Source organism: Alligator sinensis, unplaced genomic scaffold, assembly GCF_000455745.1.
Source record: "Alligator sinensis unplaced genomic scaffold, ASM45574v1 scaffold301_1, whole genome shotgun sequence".
Classification (NCBI taxonomy): Eukaryota; Metazoa; Chordata; order Crocodylia; family Alligatoridae; genus Alligator; species Alligator sinensis.
The window spans coordinates 332-21,506 of NW_005842035.1; the positions used below are offsets into that span (position 1 = coordinate 332).

Consider the following 21,175-nt stretch of genomic DNA (forward strand, 5'->3'; position numbering starts at 1 on the left):
CCCCCTAGTGGGACCGTGTTTCCTCCGGTGTGAATCAACTGCATCTGCATTCCCGTTGTTCCCGATTGCACATTCGCCCCCCAGAATTGGGGCCAATGGGGGCTTGCATTGGTCTTGCAGGTCCCCCCAGAGAGTGCTTTTGGGCTGGCTCGGCATGATTTGCACCAGTTGAGCCCAGTCCAAATCACGCTGGCATCAGAATCTGGCCCTTGGTGGCATCTCAATTTAGCCAAAGCAAACACCCGTGCCCCTGGCCTGTCCTGATATACATGCAGCCTCAGTTCTTGGAGCATCTTCCTTCCCGAGCGTACTGAGCCCTGGCATACCACAAAGGCCAAGGTGTCATTAGTGCTGGCAAGGCCTTTCAATGGGGCTTCCCCATTGCTGGAGCTGTCATCGGGGCCTGGCCAAGCTCACCCCAAAGTGCAATGCAAGGATTTGGGTTTCCAAGCATGGAAATGAGGGATACAGACACTGAATTGCAGCTTCCTGGACCATAAATGCTGGAGGCTGCAAGGAAGAGAGGAACAGGAAAAACCTTGGTCATACCCAGTTCGCTCCCCCTTCCAGCCTCCGTGTGACACAGGAGACCTGGGCAGGATGGGTCTGACCCACGGCAGGTCTTATGTTCTTATGAAAGCGCCTGGGGTGCGTGAGCTCTGGACTTTGGGCTGTCTTCCTGACACATCTGCATGCCTTATGGATATTGCCAAGCAACAACGCCCACCACGAGGGAGGTCGTCCACCCTCCAGATGCCTAAATCACCTTTGCAGACCATCTCGTGGGCGAGCAGTGAGCTCCTCACACAGTATCCTATATCCTCTGGCCGCGGACGCTTCCAAGGCCGGAAACGAGCTGCCGTCGACAGGCACGCAAAGGCTTAAGAGAAACACTCTGCCGCGGTGCATGGAGAGCGAGCCTGTGCCGCTGCTTCCTCCTCTTTATTGCAGCTTTGTGACAGCAGGAGCATTTCCCAGGATTTAAAAGCATTTCACCTTCCTCCCTGAGCAAACATCTGGTTTGAGTTTCTGGCGCGGTGTGCTGCACCATGTCCCGCTGGGTTTCAGCGCTCTGCTTTGCTGCTGGGATGAGCGCGGCATCACCCCTCTCCGGAGAGCAGGTGGGCATCGAGCATGCATGAGCCAGGGATGCTCATCAGGTCCTGGCTTGGCATGCAAAAAATTCACCTCTCTCCCTTTCAGCCTCTGCTCTCTGTAACAGGAGACGGGGGAAGATGGACCTTGCTCCGATGGCAGCTCTTAGGGTCTCCCGGGGCAAGGGAAGGGGCCGGCTCTGCAGTGTCGGGGTCCCAGGACCCCTTTCCTCCGCCGAGAGCCCATGGGGCAAATCCCCGCAGTGCCCTGCACGTGAGCGCTGACAATGCTGATGGCGATTCGAGAGCCTGGGGCTGGGAGCCAGGCCTGGGAAGGCTCCTACCAGACGTGGGCAGGGGAACATTTCGGGGTCGGCTATAAAATAGGTTTACGTTGGCCGCCGTTCACAGAGCCGCTTCGCCGGGACCGGGTCGCTGGCAGGCTCCTGAACACGGCCCGCGAGTTTGCAGGGGGCCGCGTGAGAGAGTGGAAAATGTGGAGACCCTCGCTGGGTTTCCACGGCCTCCATCGGCCTTGCTGAGCCCTGGCCAGATCCTGCTGTGCCTTGCACGGCGGGAAAGCCGTGGACACGCGCCAGGGTGACTTCAGCTGCGTGCTCAGGGGGGGCTGTTTTTGTCCCGGCAGGGGGGCCTCTGCTCTACGACCATGTGAAGCTCATCTACAACTCCACGCAGCTCAACGGCACCCAGCGCGTGCTGCTGGACGACGTCCTGTCCGAGGAGGAGTGCCGCGAGCTCCACCGAGTGGCCACCGTGAGTAGCCGGGACTACGGGGAACAGGGATGACCCCCAGACCCACAGCCCCGTGTAGCAGAGAGTGGGCTAGAGGCACCAAGGGACTAAAAATAAAATCCCAGTCCTGTACCTAGCCCCCAAGCCAAGCTGCTCCATGCTGCATTCGGGGGCACGTACCAAGTGAGCGTAAAAAGCCTTGGGCTCCTGTGTTGGGAAAAGAAAGCTGATGTGTTGGGGGATAAGCTCACGCTCCATACAATCACGAAGGGTGTGAGCAAAGGGACTAGGGAACCACCAAGTCTCAGATACCAGAGCCCAGGGCATCTGAAATCAGGAAGGTTTCAAACCAGCAGGAGAAATGAGACTTTTTTAATGCAATGCATTGTTAACTGGTGGAACTCATCGCCGCAGGATGTAGGAGAAGCTGAGCCAGGTTCAAAGCAGGACTAGATAAATCCCTAGATGGTAGATACAGTAATAGCTATTAAATATTGCAGCCGGAGGTGTTTCCCTTGGCATCTCTAAACCAGTGCTAGCAGATGCCAGCAGATGCAGTCCGCCGGCAATGATAGCTGAGCCCATTGGGCCCCATCAGTGTTGTTCGTGATGTGGGGGTATTTGAGGAGGGGGAGAGCAATGATGCAGATGGCACTTGGGGCTGTTTCATCCCTCTCACCCCTGTCTGCAGGGCATCATGATGGCTGGCGACGGCTACCGCGGGAAGACCTCGCCCCACACCCCCAGCGAGAAGTTCGAAGGTGCCACCGTCCTTAAGGCTCTCAAGGTGCGTCGCGCCAGGTGCCGTGAGCACCGCCCCCTCCCTCATCCGCCCAGCCCACCGGCTCACTCACCGTGTGCCTCGGTTTCCCCGCAGCACGGCTTCGAGGGGCGCGTGCCCATGCAGAGCGCCCGCCTGCTGTACGACGTCAGCGAGAAGGCGCGCCGCATCGTGGAGTCCTACTTCCAGCTCAACTCCACGCTCTACTTCTCCTACACCCACATGGTGTGCCGCACCGCGCTGCCCGGTACGGGGGTGACGCGCTCCGGGGAGAAGGACAGAGTCCAACCCAACGTCCTCGGGGCAATAGCAGCTCGTCTGCACCCGGGAGGGCCCTGGAGCATCTTCTCCCCCTTATCCTCATTTGTCGTGCCCCATCATTAATTGTCGCATTCCTTAACTAAGGGAGGCTTGTAGTTTTCCTGGTGGACTTGGGCCCACAGGTCCCTTGGTGCAACCAATAGGCCTGTCTTCAGAGCAGGGGTCACGAAGAGCAGGCTGGATTCACGCACCTCACCTCTAATGCATCTTTCACGAAGACCAGGCCACATGAATGCACCTCTGATTAATGCACCTCAGCCCAGCCTCACCTGGTCACCATTAAAACACCTTTGGTGCATGGAGCCTTCCAGTTCCTGAGGATGGGGCAATGGCTAAGGGGCAAACCTCAGCTTCATATCCCATCTCAAAAGGAGGGAGGCTGGATGGCAGGATTGGAGTGGGCAGGAGAACCGGAGACAGGGCGGGTGGCAATTTTCCCCTTGCTCCCTGGTTGCCAGCTGCAGGCTGGCTGGGTCCCATAGCTCGGCTGTGGTCTGTGCCAGTCCCCTCCGGCCTTCCCAGCTTGTCTCCATGCCCCCCAAAACCCCTGTAGGCTTGTGCTTGCTGAGCCAGGTGATCTCTCTCTGCAGGCGGTAGGTTGCAGACCCCTGCTTTAGAGGGACAGGATACAACCCTGTATCCTCTACTGAGCACCTTAAGCCTCCAGTCCAGATAGCCCCTTTTTCTCCCATCGCCTTTGGTTCCAGCTGACACCCGGGAGCGGGTGAGGGGTCTCAGGGAACGCGTCACTCCCATCTCATCCCACCCATCCTCCTCTCCTCCCCTATCCCCACGGTCCTGCCTAGGCCAGCAGGAGAAGCGGAACGACCTGAGCCACCCCATCCACGCTGACAACTGCCTGCTGGAGCCCGAGGCCAACGAGTGCTGGAAGGAGCCCCCAGCCTACACCTTCAGGGACTACAGGTAGGCATGCCGGGCCAAGACCCTGTGCATCCACAGGTGCACAGGGGAAAAAGGCACCATCCTAGCCAGGTGTGACTGGAAGGGCCCGGGGATGGGCTTCTTGCACAGCGTCAGCATGGTCAAATTGCACCGACCTCTCTGCCTAGCCCGTAAGACAACCCTAGGCTGGAGGACTGCTTCCCAGAGGTTTGTGGTCTTTGCAAGCATGGAAAATGTTCACTGCTCTTTGCTTAAATCTTGCTAATAGTGATGCTTATGTCTGATCTGAGCTGCTCAACCTGGTGCAGCTTCCAGGGACACTTCTCCAGGTATTGCTGCCACAGGTTCCCCAGTGAGTGAAGACACTGGTTAGAAAACAGATAGCCTTTCCTCCCTGTTTTTGCCTAGCTGACATGGGACCGATGCCGGGGTCCACAAACCCAAAGCTCTCCTGCAAACAAACATCTTAATACAGGCATGCATTGTGTGAACGGTCCCAGCACGCGGATGCGCACAGCTAGATCGTATTCTTCTCCCACGCTTTCAGATTCAATTTCCACATCCTTTGACTGTGGAAACCAAGTCACTCCAGGGGTTGTACCTGGATGGAGGAGATTGCTGAATGGAGGGTGTTTGCAATCAGGCTTACCCAGCTGAGACTGACACTTCCCAGTCCTTTCAAGCATCTTTGTGACATCCCCAGATGAACCTGATTATCCTAAGGCAGCCGACACAACTCCCCATGGTGCCCAGGTCATGAGATTGATGTTTTTCTTAAGATACTGGCCTCTGGGAGGAAGGAAATGTGTCCCTTCTGGGTTTAGATGCAACCCAAAAAAAGCAGGTCTCTAGCAACCCCCCCAGTCCCAGCACATCTCCTGCCTGCAAGGACTGCCCGACCCTTGCAGGACAGGAGAGAATGGAGGCACTAAAGCAGTCGTTCTCAATCATTTCAGACTTGCAGCCCCCCTTGGACAATGCCAGCTCTTAGTTTTCGCTCTTTTTTTTGCCTGCATAAAATAATAAAGCAACTTTTTTCTGTTGCAAAGAACACAAAAAACCCCAATACTTGAAATCCCTGGGTTTATTTGTGAATTAAGTTTGCACACCTCACAGTGCTGACGCTGTGCAGCACCCTCCAAAGGATCTCGAGGCACCCCAGGGCGCTGTGGCTCCCCTGGTTGAGAATCACTGCCCTAACCTATTACAAGTCTGAGTCAAACCCGGCGCCCAGATGTGCTTCCTGCGTCGCCTTCATGGCTCCTCACTGTGCCGTTGTGTCCTCCTAGCGCGCTGCTCTACATGAATGCAGATTTCGAGGGAGGGGAGTTCATCTTCACCGAAATGGATGCCAAGACTGTTACTGTAAGTCAGCCCTTTCTGGGATATAGCGTTTGCGAGCTGGGTGGCTGGGTTTTGTTTCCATGCAATGCCTGTGCCTTCCCTGAGGATGCTGGTGTCGGGCTAGGGGGGCCGTGGTCCCCTGGGAATTGCTGAACCCAAGACTTGCCATCCACACGGCCTGTCTTATCCATAATGCCCGGTGCAGGCATCGCCATCGGTAGCCCCCCGTGGCTTGCATTCCCTGTGCTCGAAAGCTCTGCAGAGGTTTCTTGGCCCACTTGCTCCTGATGTTTTTAAGAGGAGGCTGGATAAACACGTGACTGGGATGAGTTAGTCAAAGACCATCCTGCCTTGAGCAGGGGCCCTGCTGACCCATGTTTTCTATATTCCTCTGACTCTATCCGCTCAAGATGCAGGTCTGCTTTCCAATAGCAGCCTCTGGTCTTAGCTCTGTTCATCTGAGGCACAACAGGTTAAAGCTCTCCCCTTCCCGAGCCAGTCGAGATGCTTCCCCTGTTGGAGGTTTCCTGAGCTCTTGCAGCCCCTCGTGGCCAGACGTGCAGTCGCAGCACAGCAGCTCTGTGCAGAGGTGTGCGATACCCTCTGGAAACGCGTCGCCGCAGGGCTTGGGGGGGCTGCAGGGGTCCGGCCCGCTGCACTCCCCCTCCTCGGGACTTCGGAGGAGAGGCTGAGGGAACTGGGCTGATTGAGTCTGCAGAAGAGAAGACCGAGGGGGATTGAATAGCAGCCTTCACCCTCCCTGCAGGGGTTTGCAAAGAGGATGGAGCTGGGCTGGTCAGTGCTGTCATGGCACGGCACCCCAGGCTTGCTGCACGGCCCCAGTTGAGAAGTGCTGGTCTAGAGAGGGGCCCATTTTCCAAAGAGCCTCAGCTTTTCCCCCACCGTCGCCAAGTTCAGCTTGCATAGCAGAGCTTCTCGGCCTGCAAGGAAGATTGCACCGAGCCTGTTCCTCTGCCCAACCCTGCACTTCCACCAGTCAAGTCCCCCAGGCACTTCCACGGCCCTGGGGACGTTTGCCCACCCACCTCCTCCAGGGCTTGTGTGGGAAGGGTTGGAGTGCAGCCAAGCCCAGCTGGAGGAGGGGAGCAAAGCGAGACCCAGGTGTGAGTCCCATCCCTGCCTGAGCTGCACGGGCCCTGGCAGCTCCATCTGCCTCCAGAGCCTGCCATGCAAGGGTTGGGGACAGCGGGGCAGGGCTGGTCTCCGTGCTGCCCAGGGGGTCTGTGCATCGTGGCGTGTGCAGCCCCGGGCACCTCTCTGTTGCTTCCCACAGGCCTCAATCAAGCCCAGGTGCGGGCGCATGATCAGCTTCTCGTCCGGCGGGGAGAACCCGCACGGCGTGCGGGCTGTCACCAAAGGGCAGCGCTGCGCCGTGGCGCTGTGGTTCACCTTGGACCCTCTGTACCGGGAGCTGGTGAGTGCATGCAGCACGACGGGGGCCTTGTGTAAGGCCTGTCCCATGGAGAGGGCAGGGAAAAGGCACGTCTGCCTCTCCTGGCACCATCATGGGTACAGAGAAGGGCTCTGTCTGCTCCCCGGGAGACCCCTGGATGTTTCCCTAGGCCAGCGGGACCCACCTGTAGCTGCCTCAAATACCACCGAGCAGTTCAGGACATCATGTTAGAGATGAAAGGAAATGCCCAACCAACCCCAGTCCAAGCAGAAACCCCACAAATGCAGGAGCTGTTTTGCATCCTAGCACTGGGTTGTATCCTTGCCACAGACTCCCTTCGCGGCCTCGGCCAAGTCCCCTAACCCGTCTGCACCTTGTTCCCCCACCGGGGAAAGTAGGACAAGCTCCTGCACAGGGGCTGTGGTGAGAAGCTCCTGCTCCCCACAAGGTCTCTCCTGCCCCACACCCATCGTGGGCTCTCCAGAGCCAGCAGACACATGGGGCCCACGATGCTGAAGGGCAGGGATAAGAGGGGCATGCCCGAGGGTCCCTCCAGCCAAGACAGGTGCAGCAAAGCGGTTTTGCTTCGGGAGGATGCTGGGGAGTGAGGACGCCCCGTGGCCGGTGGATGTAATATCCAGGGACGTGTCCCCATAGACCCGCACAGGAAGACAGCGCTTTTGAGGAGCTGGGCACCGTATTCAAATGTGGATGCACTGTGGCTTTATAAAGGGCATCGTGATACTTTCCAGGTCCCTCCAGACATGCCCTGTGCTCGTATCTAAAGCATCTTTCACCATCCCAGACCGGCTCCAGGGCTAATGGATGCAGGCTGGCACTGACGCTGCCTCTCCCTTCTCCGCAGGAGCGGATCCAGGCCGACGAAGTGATCACGCAGTTAGACCAGGAGCACCTGGGCACGGGGGAATTGAACATCAACCCGCGGGACGAGCTCTGAGCCCCGCTTGAGAGACTCTATTTGCTATTTATTTAATATTGCTAATCTAATGAGAACCCGTCTATTTTTGTACAGAGCCTCGGTATAAGTTAACGGGGGGGTTGGGGGGTACCAGAGCGCGGCGCTCCCGCCGGGCCCCCTGGGCTGGGCATGTCTCGCTGCCTGCCCGCACACTCGCCCGCCTGGCCCCGTGCTTCTTGGTTCCTCTCGCATGCACGTTCCTCTGGGCTCCCCGCTGCCCTGGAAAACAGACGTGGGGGCTCAGAGAGGAACAGCATCCTGGTCCCTGCAGGGTCTGGGTGAGGGTGCACCAGGGGTTTGCTGGAGCTGGCTGTGCTTTCCGTGCCCTGTCCCTTCCCGAAGCCTCCGCACTTTGAGCACTGCTGTCTGGGACCCCTGGGATGGCTAGGTGATGGGCTCCAGCGTTGTGCATGGCCAGTTGGAAGAGGGGGCATGCAGCTGAGCTAGCACAGCACTAGGGTGCTGTTCACCCCGTGCAGGTGATGTCTGCCCTAGAAAACTGTTTAAATTGGTCTTTTGCTATGTACAGCACCTGGCGAGGGTCAGTGCAGCGTGGACCCACTCTCCACACAGCCTTGTGGGGATGGTGCCAGGGCTTGTGATCCCTCCGGTTGCTCTTTCTTTCCCCCTTCGCCCTCCTGCCAGCATTTCCAAGCTTCTTGGCACCTTGAGCCAGTCCTTTCTTTCTCTGCTGCTAAGCCCGGTCTTGTAGCAGCATCCTGCTGGTTGGAGGAGCTGTGTGCAGAGAGACCCATGCACAGGGGGGTATTCCCAGTACTCCCAGAGCCCCCCCACCAGCAACTTGCAGCCATTGCAGAGCTTGCACCATGTCAGTGCAGGCGGTCTGGGCTTCATACACCTGCATGGACCAGGCAGCTAGGCAGGAGGGCCACGGGCTCTGGGCACAGAGGCAGCAGCCATGTCCCTGATGCTAGTCGGAGCAAGGGCACCCCAGTCCCTGAAAGGCCCCGACCATAGGGCTGCTGCCATCAGTCCCCAAGGTCACACCTTAGCTGCTGATGGGCTCTCCCTCAGCCCAGGCCTGATCAGACGCCTCTTGGAGAAGCGCTTGGCACACGGGAACAGGCTGTGCATGGGAAACGCTCCCTGCTGGAAGCCGCTGCGTTACCCTCGCGCACGGGGTTGGATGTACACCTCGCTGCTGGCTGCACCGACGCCGCGGGAGCACCGTCGAGGGTTGTGCTAGCATGCACCTGCTGCATGCCTGCACCCAGCTGCCTCTGCCCTGCACCCCAGCACGTGGAGGGGCACAGCCGGGGCTGTGTGAGGGAGGTTGGGAGCTGGCACTGAACCACAGGAGAAATAAATGAGCCACAGTCAGCAGCCGTTTCCTGGTCTGATTGATCCCAAAAGATGCGGCAACCAGGACCATGGGTTGACAGAAGCAGAGAAGCAGCTGGGCCCACCAGAGCAGAGACTGGTGTCCGCCCTTCAGTCTCCTGTGACAGGTACGGGGGTGTTTCTTCAGCCCTACTGTGCTCTTGCTCCAAACACGAGCCACTGTCCTGGCTTGGGGGCAAGGGTACAGGAAGCCTCCTGGCTGGGCAGCAACCCCGCTGCAAGGACCTCCTTGGTCAAGTCCCCTAACCCGTCTGCACCTCAGTCTCCCACCGGAGAAAAAAGGATGAGCTGCTGCACGGGCAGGCAGCCTCGCTGGATGATGTGCACTTGGTTTTCAGTGCACTTGGTCTTTGCTGCCTGCTCACCCTAAAAAAGCAGGGGCAGGACTAGGACCCCCAACCCTCAATGCTCCCAGCTGCTGCCCATCATGGACACCTGTGTCATGCACCCGCTGAGGCTGGCACGACCTGGCCCAGGGCAGCTACTTCAGCCAGGTGTTTTCTCCACCCCATCCACCACCCACAAAGCCTTGGCCCATGGTCCAATTTTTTTTTTCCAACCTCTTCTTTTCATTTGCTGAACCCTTAAAATGTTTTGAATGATGGTGTGAACCTCATTGAATTGTAAGTAGGGTGTTCACATACTTCTGACTGATCTTAGTCATCTTGTGTGGATTCTCTAGACACAGTCCAAGGGTCCGCAGGGGGGCTGCAGACCCCGGGGTGACAACCAGTGCTCCAGTACATTAAGTTTTTCTTTCAAAGCACAGGGCACTGCACAGCCCCAGCAGAGCCCAAGCATCAGGCAAGCTGTAAAGTCTGAGTTTAGCTCTGTTTGCAATGCTAGGGTGAAGAGGCAGTGTTTTGGGGAGTGCAGGGGCTTGCCCCATGATGGCCACCCAGAGTCATGTTGGACCACTCCTCAGCCTTGCAAACCTCCCCTGTACCCAGTGTGTCGGGGGGTGACTGCACCTACTAGGACAGGTGACGGGGGCACCAGGAAAACCTCACCAGTCACATGCAAACACCTCCCGCCTGCAGACAGGAGCTCCTGCAAACCCCCTCACTGCTGGGGCCATGCCAGGATCCCTGCCATGGTAGAGCAGGGAGCTAGTGCCTTGGACAGCCCTTGGAAAACCTGCCCAGCTTCAGCCCTGCTGCCAACAGGCCTGTGCCCCAGAGACACCCAAATTAACCCCTCCTGTGCTGAGGTACCGCAGTTACATGCTCTGGGGCACAGTTCCTGGTGCATCCAGTGTTAAGCATTGGCACCAGCCCTCTGCTGCAAGCCTGAGCAAGCCCTCCCCCCAGGTTCCCGGTGTGAGCTGCTGCAAAGTGGCCATTACCAAGCTTGCATATTGCCATTCATATGGGGTCCTGCCCAGACCGTGCTTTCCCCTCGGCAAACAGGGTCAGCAGCACCCGAGCCCTGGAAGGCAGCCCAGGGTGTGCCAGCTGCCCCTGGCATTAGGTGTGGTTTGGCGCAGCCGCCACGCACGGGGCAGTACCCCTCCTAGGACTCATACTAGCACGTATGGAGGGATTAGCCGGGGCTGATTCACAGCTGTAAAAACACAGCATGGAGGAAGCTGCATGACAGCAGGCTGGGAAAAACTCACCTGGGCCCAACAGTGCAGGTAGGGGCACAGGGCAGGGCTACAGCACTCCCTCAAGAGGCTTTATTAAGAATAGGATGTTTCCTTTGCTTGTCACTGATGCTGGCACCCAGCTCCCCGGGACCAGCCCTGGGTGCTAGCGGTAGGGCTTTGCATTGGTTTCAGAAGCAGCATGTATGCAGCTGCCATGTGCCTGGGGGGGTCCAGCCCATGAAAAACCATTCACACGGCTCCTTCAGCCCGCTGCGGCGTGGTCTTATCCCCGCAGGGGCTGCCTCTGCAAAGGGGATATCCCCAGAAGAGCCACTACACCCCTACATCCCCTTGTGAGGGGCGACTAAAAGCTGAGGATTGGGCACAGCTGGCAGGGGTGGGGGGCTGCTAGCCAAGACCCTGAGTGCAGGGGGAGCCAACACAGACTGTTTTTTCACCTTTCCCTGGCATCTCCTGGGTGGCTGCAAATGGCAGCACCAAGCAGCGGGTGAGCTCCTTCTGGGCAGGGCTAACCCCACCTGGCCCGGTCCAGACTTTGCACAAGCAGAGGCTGCTCACACCCGGTAGCACCGTAGCTGATACCAGCAGGAGCAGTAGTTGCAGCCGCCGGTCTGGGCTGCTGCATCCTTGCAACCAGGACAACAGTGAAGCATGCATTAAAATAGACACACACATACACACACGTGTGTGTGTGTGTGTGTGTGTGTGTGTGTGTGAATGCGTGTGTGTATGTGCGTGTGCATGCCTATATCTATATGGGTGTGTGTGTGTGTGTGTATATTCATGTATGTATGTATATGTATGAATATATATAGTATATATATAGATGTATGTACTATATGTAGCTTGTACACACATACACAAACACTATAGTGTGTGTGTGTGTGTGTGTGTATATATATATATGTATGTGTGTGTGTGTGTGTGTGTGTATATATATATATGTATGTGTGTGTGTGTGTGTGTGTGTATATATATATATATATATATATAATGTGTGTGTGTCTGTAGCTAGATACATATCTCTAGCTCTCCGTCTGTAGCTATCTCTATCTCCCTCTCTCTCTCTAGAGGGGAGGGGACATACAGTAGCTGGCTCCGGGCTAGGGGCTTCTTCTGTTGCATCGCCAACCTGGCCAGAAGAGCCTTTCCCCAGAGGGATGCACACCCCTCACCCCCCAGGCTAAGCTAATGCATCCTGTCAGTCCCCAGGTCCAGGTTAAAGCAGTGGGGCTCAACCTTTTCAGCCTCAAGACCCCTGCAGCCAACTCAGAAAATGCCAGCTCAGCTTTCACTCGACTTTTGAGCGCAGAAAAATAACGCGGTTCTGCCGCTGCAAAGACCTCCACAAGCCCAGAGCCGAGCAGAATAGCTGTGACCCTCTGGACCCCTATTTGAAGTCTCTGGGTTTATCCGGCAAAGCCTCGTTGGTCACCGAACACTGCTGCAGCAGCCTGGGAAGGGTCTCGAGGCACCCCCTGGGTGTCGCAGTCCCCTGCTGAGAGTCAGGGGGATGGAGAGGAGCTGATTTGGATTTGAGGATTTGATCAGGCCCGAGACAGCGTGTCCTGCTGCTGCTGCTGCCCACCTGGGCTACAGCCCCAGCACCTGCTTTGCTCTTCCAGCCGCCCAGGGCGTGCCTGGGAGGGAGCCATGCGCTGGGGCAGCAGCTGGGACCTGAATGATCCCAGCCCGGCAGTCCAGTTGCCCTCAAACAGCAACACTTGCCGGGGGTCCAGGCCAGCTGGGGACTGGGGAGCAGTAGCTCAGGCTGAGAAAAGGAGCCAGATGGAGGAGAAGCAGCCTCAACCCCCTCTTCTTGCTGCCTCTCTTCGGCTCTCCCCAGAGCAGGGCGCATTACCCACGCAGCGCGCCAGCTTGCTCCCTCCCAGCCCAGCGTCCCTCCTCGTCATGAAAACCCGGAGCTGGTTCTCTCCGTCCTTCCCCCACTTTGCAACACTGAGTCTCAAACACCTCAAATGGTGCCCTTTTAGGAGAAGGGAGATGTGGGGTGCAGGAGGAGCAAGCTCAGCACCTTGGGGGTGAGGCCTCTGAGGTATCCAGGCCCCTAACTCCTTGGACAAGAGGACCAGGGCCTGAGCTCTGCCCCAGCTCCTGCTGACACTGACAGATAGCGACTTTCCCCGTACCATTATGTATGCTGCAAACCTTTCACATGCATGCACTCAAGCACCTCTTTTATAAACTGAACAAACCTGGCCTCTCTCATCCTCATGCAGATGCCCCTCCGCACCCCGGATCATCCTGCTGCCCATCTCTGGACCGTCTCTAGTTCTTCTATATCTAATTTCTGAGGCATGGGGACCACAACCGGGTGCCGTGTTCAAGGTGTGGATGCACCATGGGTTTAAAAAGGGGCGCTGTGATGCATCCTGCTTTGTTCACAATTCCCTTCTTAATAACCCCCAATATTTTGCTTGCCTTTTTGAGCCCTGAGCTGTTGGTTTTAGCGAACCCTCTGCAATGACTCCCAGATCCCTCTCCTGGGTGGTAGCAGCTAATGCAGAGCCCATCATAACACAGCCTGTGCCCTTACCAGCGATGGTTGTGACAACACGGAGCAGTGATCAACAGCCGCCTCGCACGTGGGAGCCTCGCTGCTTGCTCAGAGGAGGCTCCAGGCTGGTTAAATCCCAGAAGCTGCCTTTTGGGATGGCCTGGGCATCACTGGCTGTGCCAAGAGACCCGGCACCCACCCAGGACCGAGAGACACGGCCATCATGCAGTCGGCAGAGCTGGCAGGTGAGCCCAGCTCAGCCCGCAGTCCTATTCCCAGGGAGATAAGCAGTGAGAAATCCCATGTACAGCTATGGAGGAGCTTGAAACCCTCATGCAGCCACACATTGCAGCTGGCGAGGTCCAGGGCTGGACTCTTGGGCATGGTTTGGCACTCGGGAAGCTTGCAGCCCTCGCTCGCAGGCCTCTTTTATATAATACATCAGTCATTGCACGGATCTGCTCCTGCATTTCGAAAGCCCCGGCGGAGCAGCGCAGGGTGAAGGGAGGGATGGTCCATTGCTGACTACCAGCTGGACCAAACGAGCAGATGCTCCTGTAGCACTGACCAGCCCATTCAGGTCTAAACCCTGCTGCACCAGCACACGGTGAGATCCGGCGCCTGCTTTGAGCACCTCGCACGGCCGAAAAAAAAGAGGGAGCTGTCAGACCCCAAGTGCCTTGTGTGAAATGGGGGGAACACAGTGAGAAAGCTGGTGAGAGAAACCCTCAGGCTCATGCTTTACCCCCGTGCCTGAGAAAGCTGTGGAGCTGGTGCTTCCTACAGACCTGCAGGGTTTACTTGCATGGGTTTTGCAAGCTGCTAACGCTGGGCACAGCTGCTGCCTTTCTGCCCAGCCCAGCCCCGCCTGGATTGCATTTGCCAGCCATTCGCACGCTCCGGGAGAGAGCCATGCACCTCCAGGCAGAGAAGAGCCAGCTAGCAGGGCCCTCCGGAGGTCATGCCTAGTCCAACCCCCAGCTCCAGGCAGCAGCATCCCTGTCTAACCCACCCCAGAGAGGTGTTTGTCTAACCTGCTCTTAAAAACTTTGCGAACAGCCCTCTCGCTCAAGTGCCAGGCACCCTGCCCAAAGCATCAGACACACCCCAACATGCCCCAGGCGAAGCAGGCCCCTGTCCTGCCCACTGTTTGCTGCCAGAAGCTGGGCACACACTGCAAAAAAGAGCAAAACAGGGGGGACGGGAGGGTTCCTCCACGCTTGGAAAATGCAGCTCAAGCTGGAAGCCCTTTTACTCTACATGCACTTGCAACTAGGGAAGAGTCCCTTTGAGACACAAGCTCCTCTTGATCCACTCGCCATGCATTTGCTCTCACTTCTCCCCACCAACTTCCCCCTGGCACCACCCCAGGACCAGGAGACTTTTCATGGTCCTTCATGCCCAGGGTTGCCTAGTGAGACATGCAACCAGGAGACTAGCATGTCCATCACCCGTGCTCCCCGCTATGCCCCCCAAAGACACATCGATTGAATGCAGAGCTGGTACCCCAAGACCCCCCCAGGGGCTAGCACTACCTTCAGCACATTGCCCCGAGCCTCGCGGGGTTGTTTGCTCATCTCCACTCATTTCGCCACCTCCGCCCCTGTGCGGTGAGAGGCTGGGAGCCAGCATCTCCCCGCACCGAGCGTGCCAGCTCCGGGCTGGGTTTATTTGATTTACCGTCCAGCCTGAGTGGATGGGTGGAGGCATCCTGCTGATGTGTTTTCAAAAGCCTTCTGGCTCTGGGCACGGGAAGGGAGGCTAAGCACCTCCCGAATGCAACAGGTACACGCCTCCGGCAGCTGGGCTGCGGGGGCACAAGCCAGAGCTTGCCCGCACCATGCAGCGAGAGCTGGGGGAATGGGCACGAGACCCCCACCCAGGGCTCCTTAGGTGTCCTGGGTCTGGAAGCTACTCCTGAACCTTACCATCATTGCTTTCCTTCCAGGTCCTGCCTGGACAATGGCAAAGCCAAGCCCTTCCTAAGGGAATAGACCTTAAAACCCGCAGGAGCATGGCCTGCGGCAGGAGCGTGGCCCCCATCCCAGCTGCCTCAGAGCATCGGGCTTTCCGGCTGGCTTCACATCCCAACCACCCGATGCTGGGGCTACGGCTCAGCCCCGGGCATCCCTGGTACGTCCCTACTACCAGGGGCACCGTTCCGGGCAGATGCTCCCCACCAAATCTAGTGAGGTCTGGCAGCTCGGAGAAAGAGCACGAGACTGAGTCTCTTGAGAAGAGAGATGCTTGCACAGGGCATGAGAACGGTTTACAAAATACGAAATGGCAAAGAGAAAGTCATCAGGGATTTATTACTGACCATCTCTGACAATGCAAGAACGAGGAGTCACAACACAAAACTAGTCACAGGAAGCTTAAAATGAGCAAAAGGAAGTTCTTTTCCTCACCATGGATAATTCAACGGTGGAGCTTGTGGCCACTAGATGTGGTAGAAGATTACAGTCCAGCCAGATTTGCAAAGGGACTGGACACGTGCTTGGAGCAAAGGGGCATCAGTTGCTATTGAATCACATAAAATGAGGGTTGGAGGGACCTCAGGAGGTCACATCTAGTCCAACCCCTGCTCCAAGCAGGACCAGCCCCAACTGCATCATCCCAGCCAAGGCTGTGTCTACCTGAGTTTTTGCAAACCTCCAAGGATGGAGACTGCCCCACCTCTCTGGGGAGCCTGTTCCAGTGCTTCACCACCCTCCCAGCTGGAAAGTTTTTCCTGCAGACCTCACCTTCCTAATATCTAACCTAAACTCCCCTTGCTGCAACTTTTGAGCACAAGAGTGAGGAGCACGGCCTCTGTATCAGACCTTCCTGGACCTCCAATGCTGGAGGTTGCAAGAGAGAGAGGAACAGGGGAAAACCCTGCTCAGACCCAGTCGCTCCCTTCCAGCCTCCGCTCTCTTCTCCTGCGTGACAGGAGTCAGGGCAAGATGGACCTGGTCTGACCCAGGACATGGCAGCTCTTAGTTTGTAATGCAGGATAATGACAGCCCCTTATGATGCATGGGGTCCAGGGGATACAGGAAGGGAGCTGAGGTCATGCATGCATCCCTGGGAAGCATGTCCTACCCCTCAGTGCCCCTGTGTCACCTCCCAGCCAGCAAAGGCAGGGGCATCTCTGCCCAGCTCATGGGCATTGCCAGGGGCTCATTGGGGTACACTGCCCAGGGCACCCCAGGTGGGAAGGAGAATGGAGCTCAGAGCTGCCTGTCTCTGGAAGGCCCCGAGCACACATCTGTCAACATCTGTAGTGCTGGGAAGTGGCTGGGATTGCACTGGGAGCCGCTGGGACTGCCCTCTCCCAGCTGCCTGGGGGGCTCCCGTCATCTCGTGCCAATTGCCAGCAGCTCCCTTGACCCCGGCTCAGCTGCAGCCACGTGACACGGGTGCCAGGTACAAGCACATCAATCCTGGGGCCTTCTCCCAGCTTCACTCCTGCCTCCTACACTGCTCCCAGCTTGGCCTCTGTGGGCCTGTTAACTGCACTGTTGTCACCCCCAAGCATGCAGAAGGGCTTTGCCTGGCCCCTGCTACCCTCATCGGGGTTGGGGCTGCAGGAGAGCTCCCCCAGGTCACTCTGTAGGATCAGGGGAGGGGAGAGTAGGAATCTGTGGAGAGATAAAGGACTCAAGGATAGTGGTTTAAGGCAACCTGGGGCCTGCCCCCATCCCCCAGTTCAGACAGCAGCAATGGGTTGGTTTCCATACCTTTTGCCCCTGTTGAGTGACAATGGGCATGTCTACATGTGCACATTTAATGCGCATTAGCCTGAATTAAGGCACATTAAGAGCACGTGTCTACACATGCACACCCTTAATATGCCTTTAAAATTGCGGTTTAAGGCTATTTGAGCCTAAATTTGATACCGGTATAAAGCAGATATCAAATTATGTACAAAAAGCTAAATTGCATTAGTGAACATGTAGACGCAGTAATGTGCATTAATGTGGTGTGTGTCCATTGGCTTGGCACTAACTTTAATCACAAGTCGGTCTGCACACCCACATTAATGCGCATTAGCCCGTGCATGTGTAGACGTGTGCCTAAATCACCTTAATGCGCATTAGGCTAATGGGGCACATAAAAGCACGTGTAGACACACCCAGGGTGTCGCATTGCACCTCATATGGTGGGCACCGCGTGCTTCCATTGTCCTGCAGAGAGACTGTCACCGTGACAGTCCCGAACACATGAGAGCCAGCGCGCATCTGGCGATAGCTTGTCTATCTGTACAGCTGGGAGAGACATCAGACGAGCATCTGGGCACCACGTGCCCCGTCTGCAAGTGCCTGCAAGCTTGTCTAGCATCGCTCTCAACTCTACAGCTGGTCCAACACACAACATCACCCCCAAACTCCTTGCTTCTCCTGGCATCTTGGCTGGGCTTGGTTTTGCAAGAAGCTTGGCAGTGTCCCCTTGAGTTGTATGACCTTGGTGCTTGATGGGAACTGTTGTCCAGTCAAGAGACCAGCCTCGGGTGTTGGCTGCAGCCCAGGCTGGGGTGGGGACTGGGCAGTGCCAATGCTGCTGCTGGGACCTGAGGTTCCTGGCTAAAGGGGGCTGTCCATTTGCTCAGCATCAGGCTGATGCCACATTGGGGGTCACGAAGGAATTTTACCCCCTGGTCAGGTTGGTACCGACTGCCTTCCTCTGTAGTGGGGGCACAGCCTTGACCTGTGACCTCCGAATCGTACATTAACAACCTTTTTACAGAAGCTGAGGTTCCCCAGCTTTACCGGTGGCAGGTTTGGGGGTGACGTCTTGTCCCGTGTCAATCATTTTAAGAGGTTAGAAGATGGATTTGTCTGGGATGGTTTGCACGGGGCTGATGCTGCCTCAGGCAGGGGGTTGGACAGGACAGCTCCTCTGGAGCTCCCTGCCAGCCCTGCTTCTCTGTGCAGACCGACCAGGGCACAGAACGGCACTGTCCCTACCTCCCTGCCCTGCCCTACGGCCTCTTGTTATTCCTGGAAGGGACTTAAGGCATGCAACTTTCCCACCCCCAGCCCACGCCTGACATCCTTGGGAGCAGCTGCAGCCCGGGGGCTGGCTGGGATGCCCCACACCTGCCTCCAAGGCTGCTCACTCATGCTTCCCGGTGCCAGGTGGAAGCCGTCGGGGGCAAGGGCATGATTCAGCCTCGCTCCCCTTGTGCAAAACTAGTCCGTGGGTGGCTTCATTGTGTAATTTGCTACTTTAATCCCTCTGCCTTCACTGCTGACTTCCAAATACCTTTCTGCTGATGTGCCTCACTGGGCCCAGAGCTGCCGCCGAAGGAACAGGGTGGGTAACCAAGGATTTAGGAGGGTAAAACTTGACACTGGTGTCAGTGGGGGCAGACGACAGAGCAAGGAGCAATGGGCTCAAGTTGCAGCGAGGAAAGGTGAGGTTGGATAGTAGGAGAAACTCTCTCACTAGGAGGGTAGTAAAAAACACTGAAACAGGTCACCCAGAGAGGTGGTGCAGTCTCCATCTTTGGAGGTTTTGGAGACCCGGCTCCACAGAGCCTTGGCTGGGATGGTGTAGTCGGGGCTGGTCCTGCTTGGAGCAGGGGGTTGGACTAGATGTGACCTCCTGACATCCCTTCCAATCGGAATTTTCTATAATTTGACAATAAATGTTGCCATATAAATCACAATGCTCCTAACAATACAAACTGGCTAGCAACATCCTACACGTATTTACTGATGGTTTCATCTCGCTTGGTCACCTTTCTACCTTGCACCCAGGCTGGACAATAAGAAAAGGTTGTTCTGTTCGACTCGGGCTTGCTTATTAATTCCATCTTGCTAATTAAGTTTAGCATGCCCTATCCAGACGGATATGTTTTCAGAGTGGCAGGTAAAGGGTTAACATGTTAAAGCAATCCAGACTTGAGTTCATTATGCACACAGACACACACCTGTGAAAATCCTTTCTGCTTCTATTAAGATTTGCAAATCCCCTCCCAGTTTCTTAGCATAAATTACCTGGCCTTGTCTTTTCATTACTGAATCAGTGCACTTTTTTTCTTACATCGCACCATGACTCACGGCACGATGTAATCGCACACGCTTTTAATTAACCCAAGGTGTTTTCTTCAAGCCAACTTTGCAATATTTTTGTTGCCTAACAACTCGGAGGACAACAGGTTCTGTTGTAATATTTCTTACCTAATTACCGCTGGGATGGAGAGGCAAGCTGAGAAGAGGTCGGTTCATGCGGCAGCAGTAGCATGGTCTCTGGGAGTTGCTTCCAGCGAATCGGGGCCTGGATTAAACGGCTGCATGGATGGAGACAGGCAAAAGCTAAATGCAGGCAACACATAAAGAGCAAACAAGTCATCATCAGACTTGCTGGAAGCCTTATGAGGGGCTCAGGAGAAGCGGGAGGGAATCCAGACAGGCTCTGCAATCCCTTTGGCTGCGGGGCATCTGCTCTGGGACATTGCTAGGAGCCACTTCATGATGCTCCAAGTGTTGACACCTGCAGTGGAGCATCCCTTTAGGCCTTACAGCCTCCCTGCCTTTCCCTTGAACCTGCAGGCTTCACAGTGCAGAAGCAGCCAAGAAGACATTATGGCATGAAAAATGGACACTAGGCTTGTGCTTTGAGACACGCAGCTAAAATACACTTCACACCCCACCGTGGTCCTCCCTGCCCACCTCTGACTTCAGTTGTGGGTGACAGTAGCAATCTAAACTGAAGCTCGAGAGGTGTTTTTTGCGGGGGTCTTGCAGAGAGAGGACCCTTGTGTCCTAGCCACAGCTTCTGTTAGAGGCATTTTTGCAGGTGGCATCCAAATCAGCCCCAGCTTAGTGGACCCCAGGCCTTCCCTGCCCTGCTGCTCCACAAGACCAGGCTCAAGGAGGTGAACTGCTCCGGCGGGAGGGCTCCCAGCCGGGTGGCTGGAGGGGATGCACCAAGTCTTGCGCTCATGGCTGTTCCCACGCCAGGGGAGCTGGCAGCTGCTCTAGGTTTGCAATCGGTTCATTGCTCCATCAGCTCAATTGTGTCATTACCCTGACAGAGGCAATGCCCTTGGCTAGCAGCAGCCCGGGGTGGGCGAATGCTGGGAAGGACCCAGAGCTCTGCCAGCATCTTCCCATTGCACGTCTGACATGCTCCAACCCTGCCCTCCAGCCCCTCGAGCTCCCTCCCATGCTCATCTCGGACCCTGTCGGCCGTCCCAGGCTGCACCCGCTTGCCCAGCAAGGATGCTGGCAATTGCACGGGAAATGGGGCAGCAAAGCCAGCACCCCGTGAGGGAGCGGGGGCTGCGGACGGCAGCGCCTGTGTTAGAGGGTTTATCTTCCCAAACACACCTCAACTGAAAAACAGTTTGCGCCTTCCCCTTCTTTACAAGCTGAAAAACCTTCAAATGTTTAATCTACAAAACCCTTCGAGCTTGTTTTGCCAACAAAAATAAGGTCCCTGCCACTTCTTCCCGAAAGACCCTAGGGATGGCTAGGGAGCTAGTTGGCTTACTGCACCACCGATGCCATTGAAACGAAAGGTGTTGGAGAGGGAGAGGTTTCCATTCAGAAGGATTAAAGTTTTCCCACCCTTGGTTAGCATCAATCATAGAAAACCTAGTCCCGTCCAGTCCAACCCCTGCCTGAGGCAGGCTCAGCCCTGTGCAAACCATCCCAGACAAAGCCACGGTCCAACCTCTTTGCAAAATAACACAGCCCAAACTTTCATTCTAATGTCTAACCATTATTTTTCGCATAAAATTGGGAGAAACCCATTTTATGCACCTGGGTTTTTTTGCTGCAAATGCTTTGTACAGGAACGGTTGGTCTTTGTGTGTCATGCCCAGCCCAGGAAAGCTTGAGCTGATTGAGGGTGCTACCCCTATGTACTAAATCATAATTATTTAAAAAAACACTTTGTGGAAGTTTTCAAGAGCAGGTTAGACTGAAACTTGGCTGGGATGGTTTGGGGGATTTTTGCAAAAATATTTATCCACCCATCCCAGTACCTCAACCGGACTGCCCTGTGACCTGACAGTCCGAAGCATCCCGTTGCAACGACCTCCTACACGCTCCCGTTACAATATCTGCACTGTGCTCCCGTCCATCACAAAAACACTCACTCTTT

General features: G+C 56.2%; 1 protein-coding gene across 1 annotated transcript; it reads left to right on the forward strand.

Annotated features, from left to right (window-relative positions):
• Positions 1 to 1,578: 1,578 nt before the first annotated feature.
• LOC102384024 (prolyl 3-hydroxylase 2-like) lies at positions 1,579 to 8,950 on the forward strand (the record flags this gene model as incomplete). The annotated part of the gene is made up of 7 exons (XM_025202714.1): positions 1,579 to 1,868; positions 2,539 to 2,634; positions 2,725 to 2,875; positions 3,756 to 3,873; positions 5,142 to 5,217; positions 6,491 to 6,631; positions 7,476 to 8,950. Coding segments are annotated over 7 exons (965 nt in total), but the record flags the coding sequence as incomplete, so codon positions are not given.
• Between the last annotated feature and the right edge of the window lie 12,225 nt (positions 8,951 to 21,175).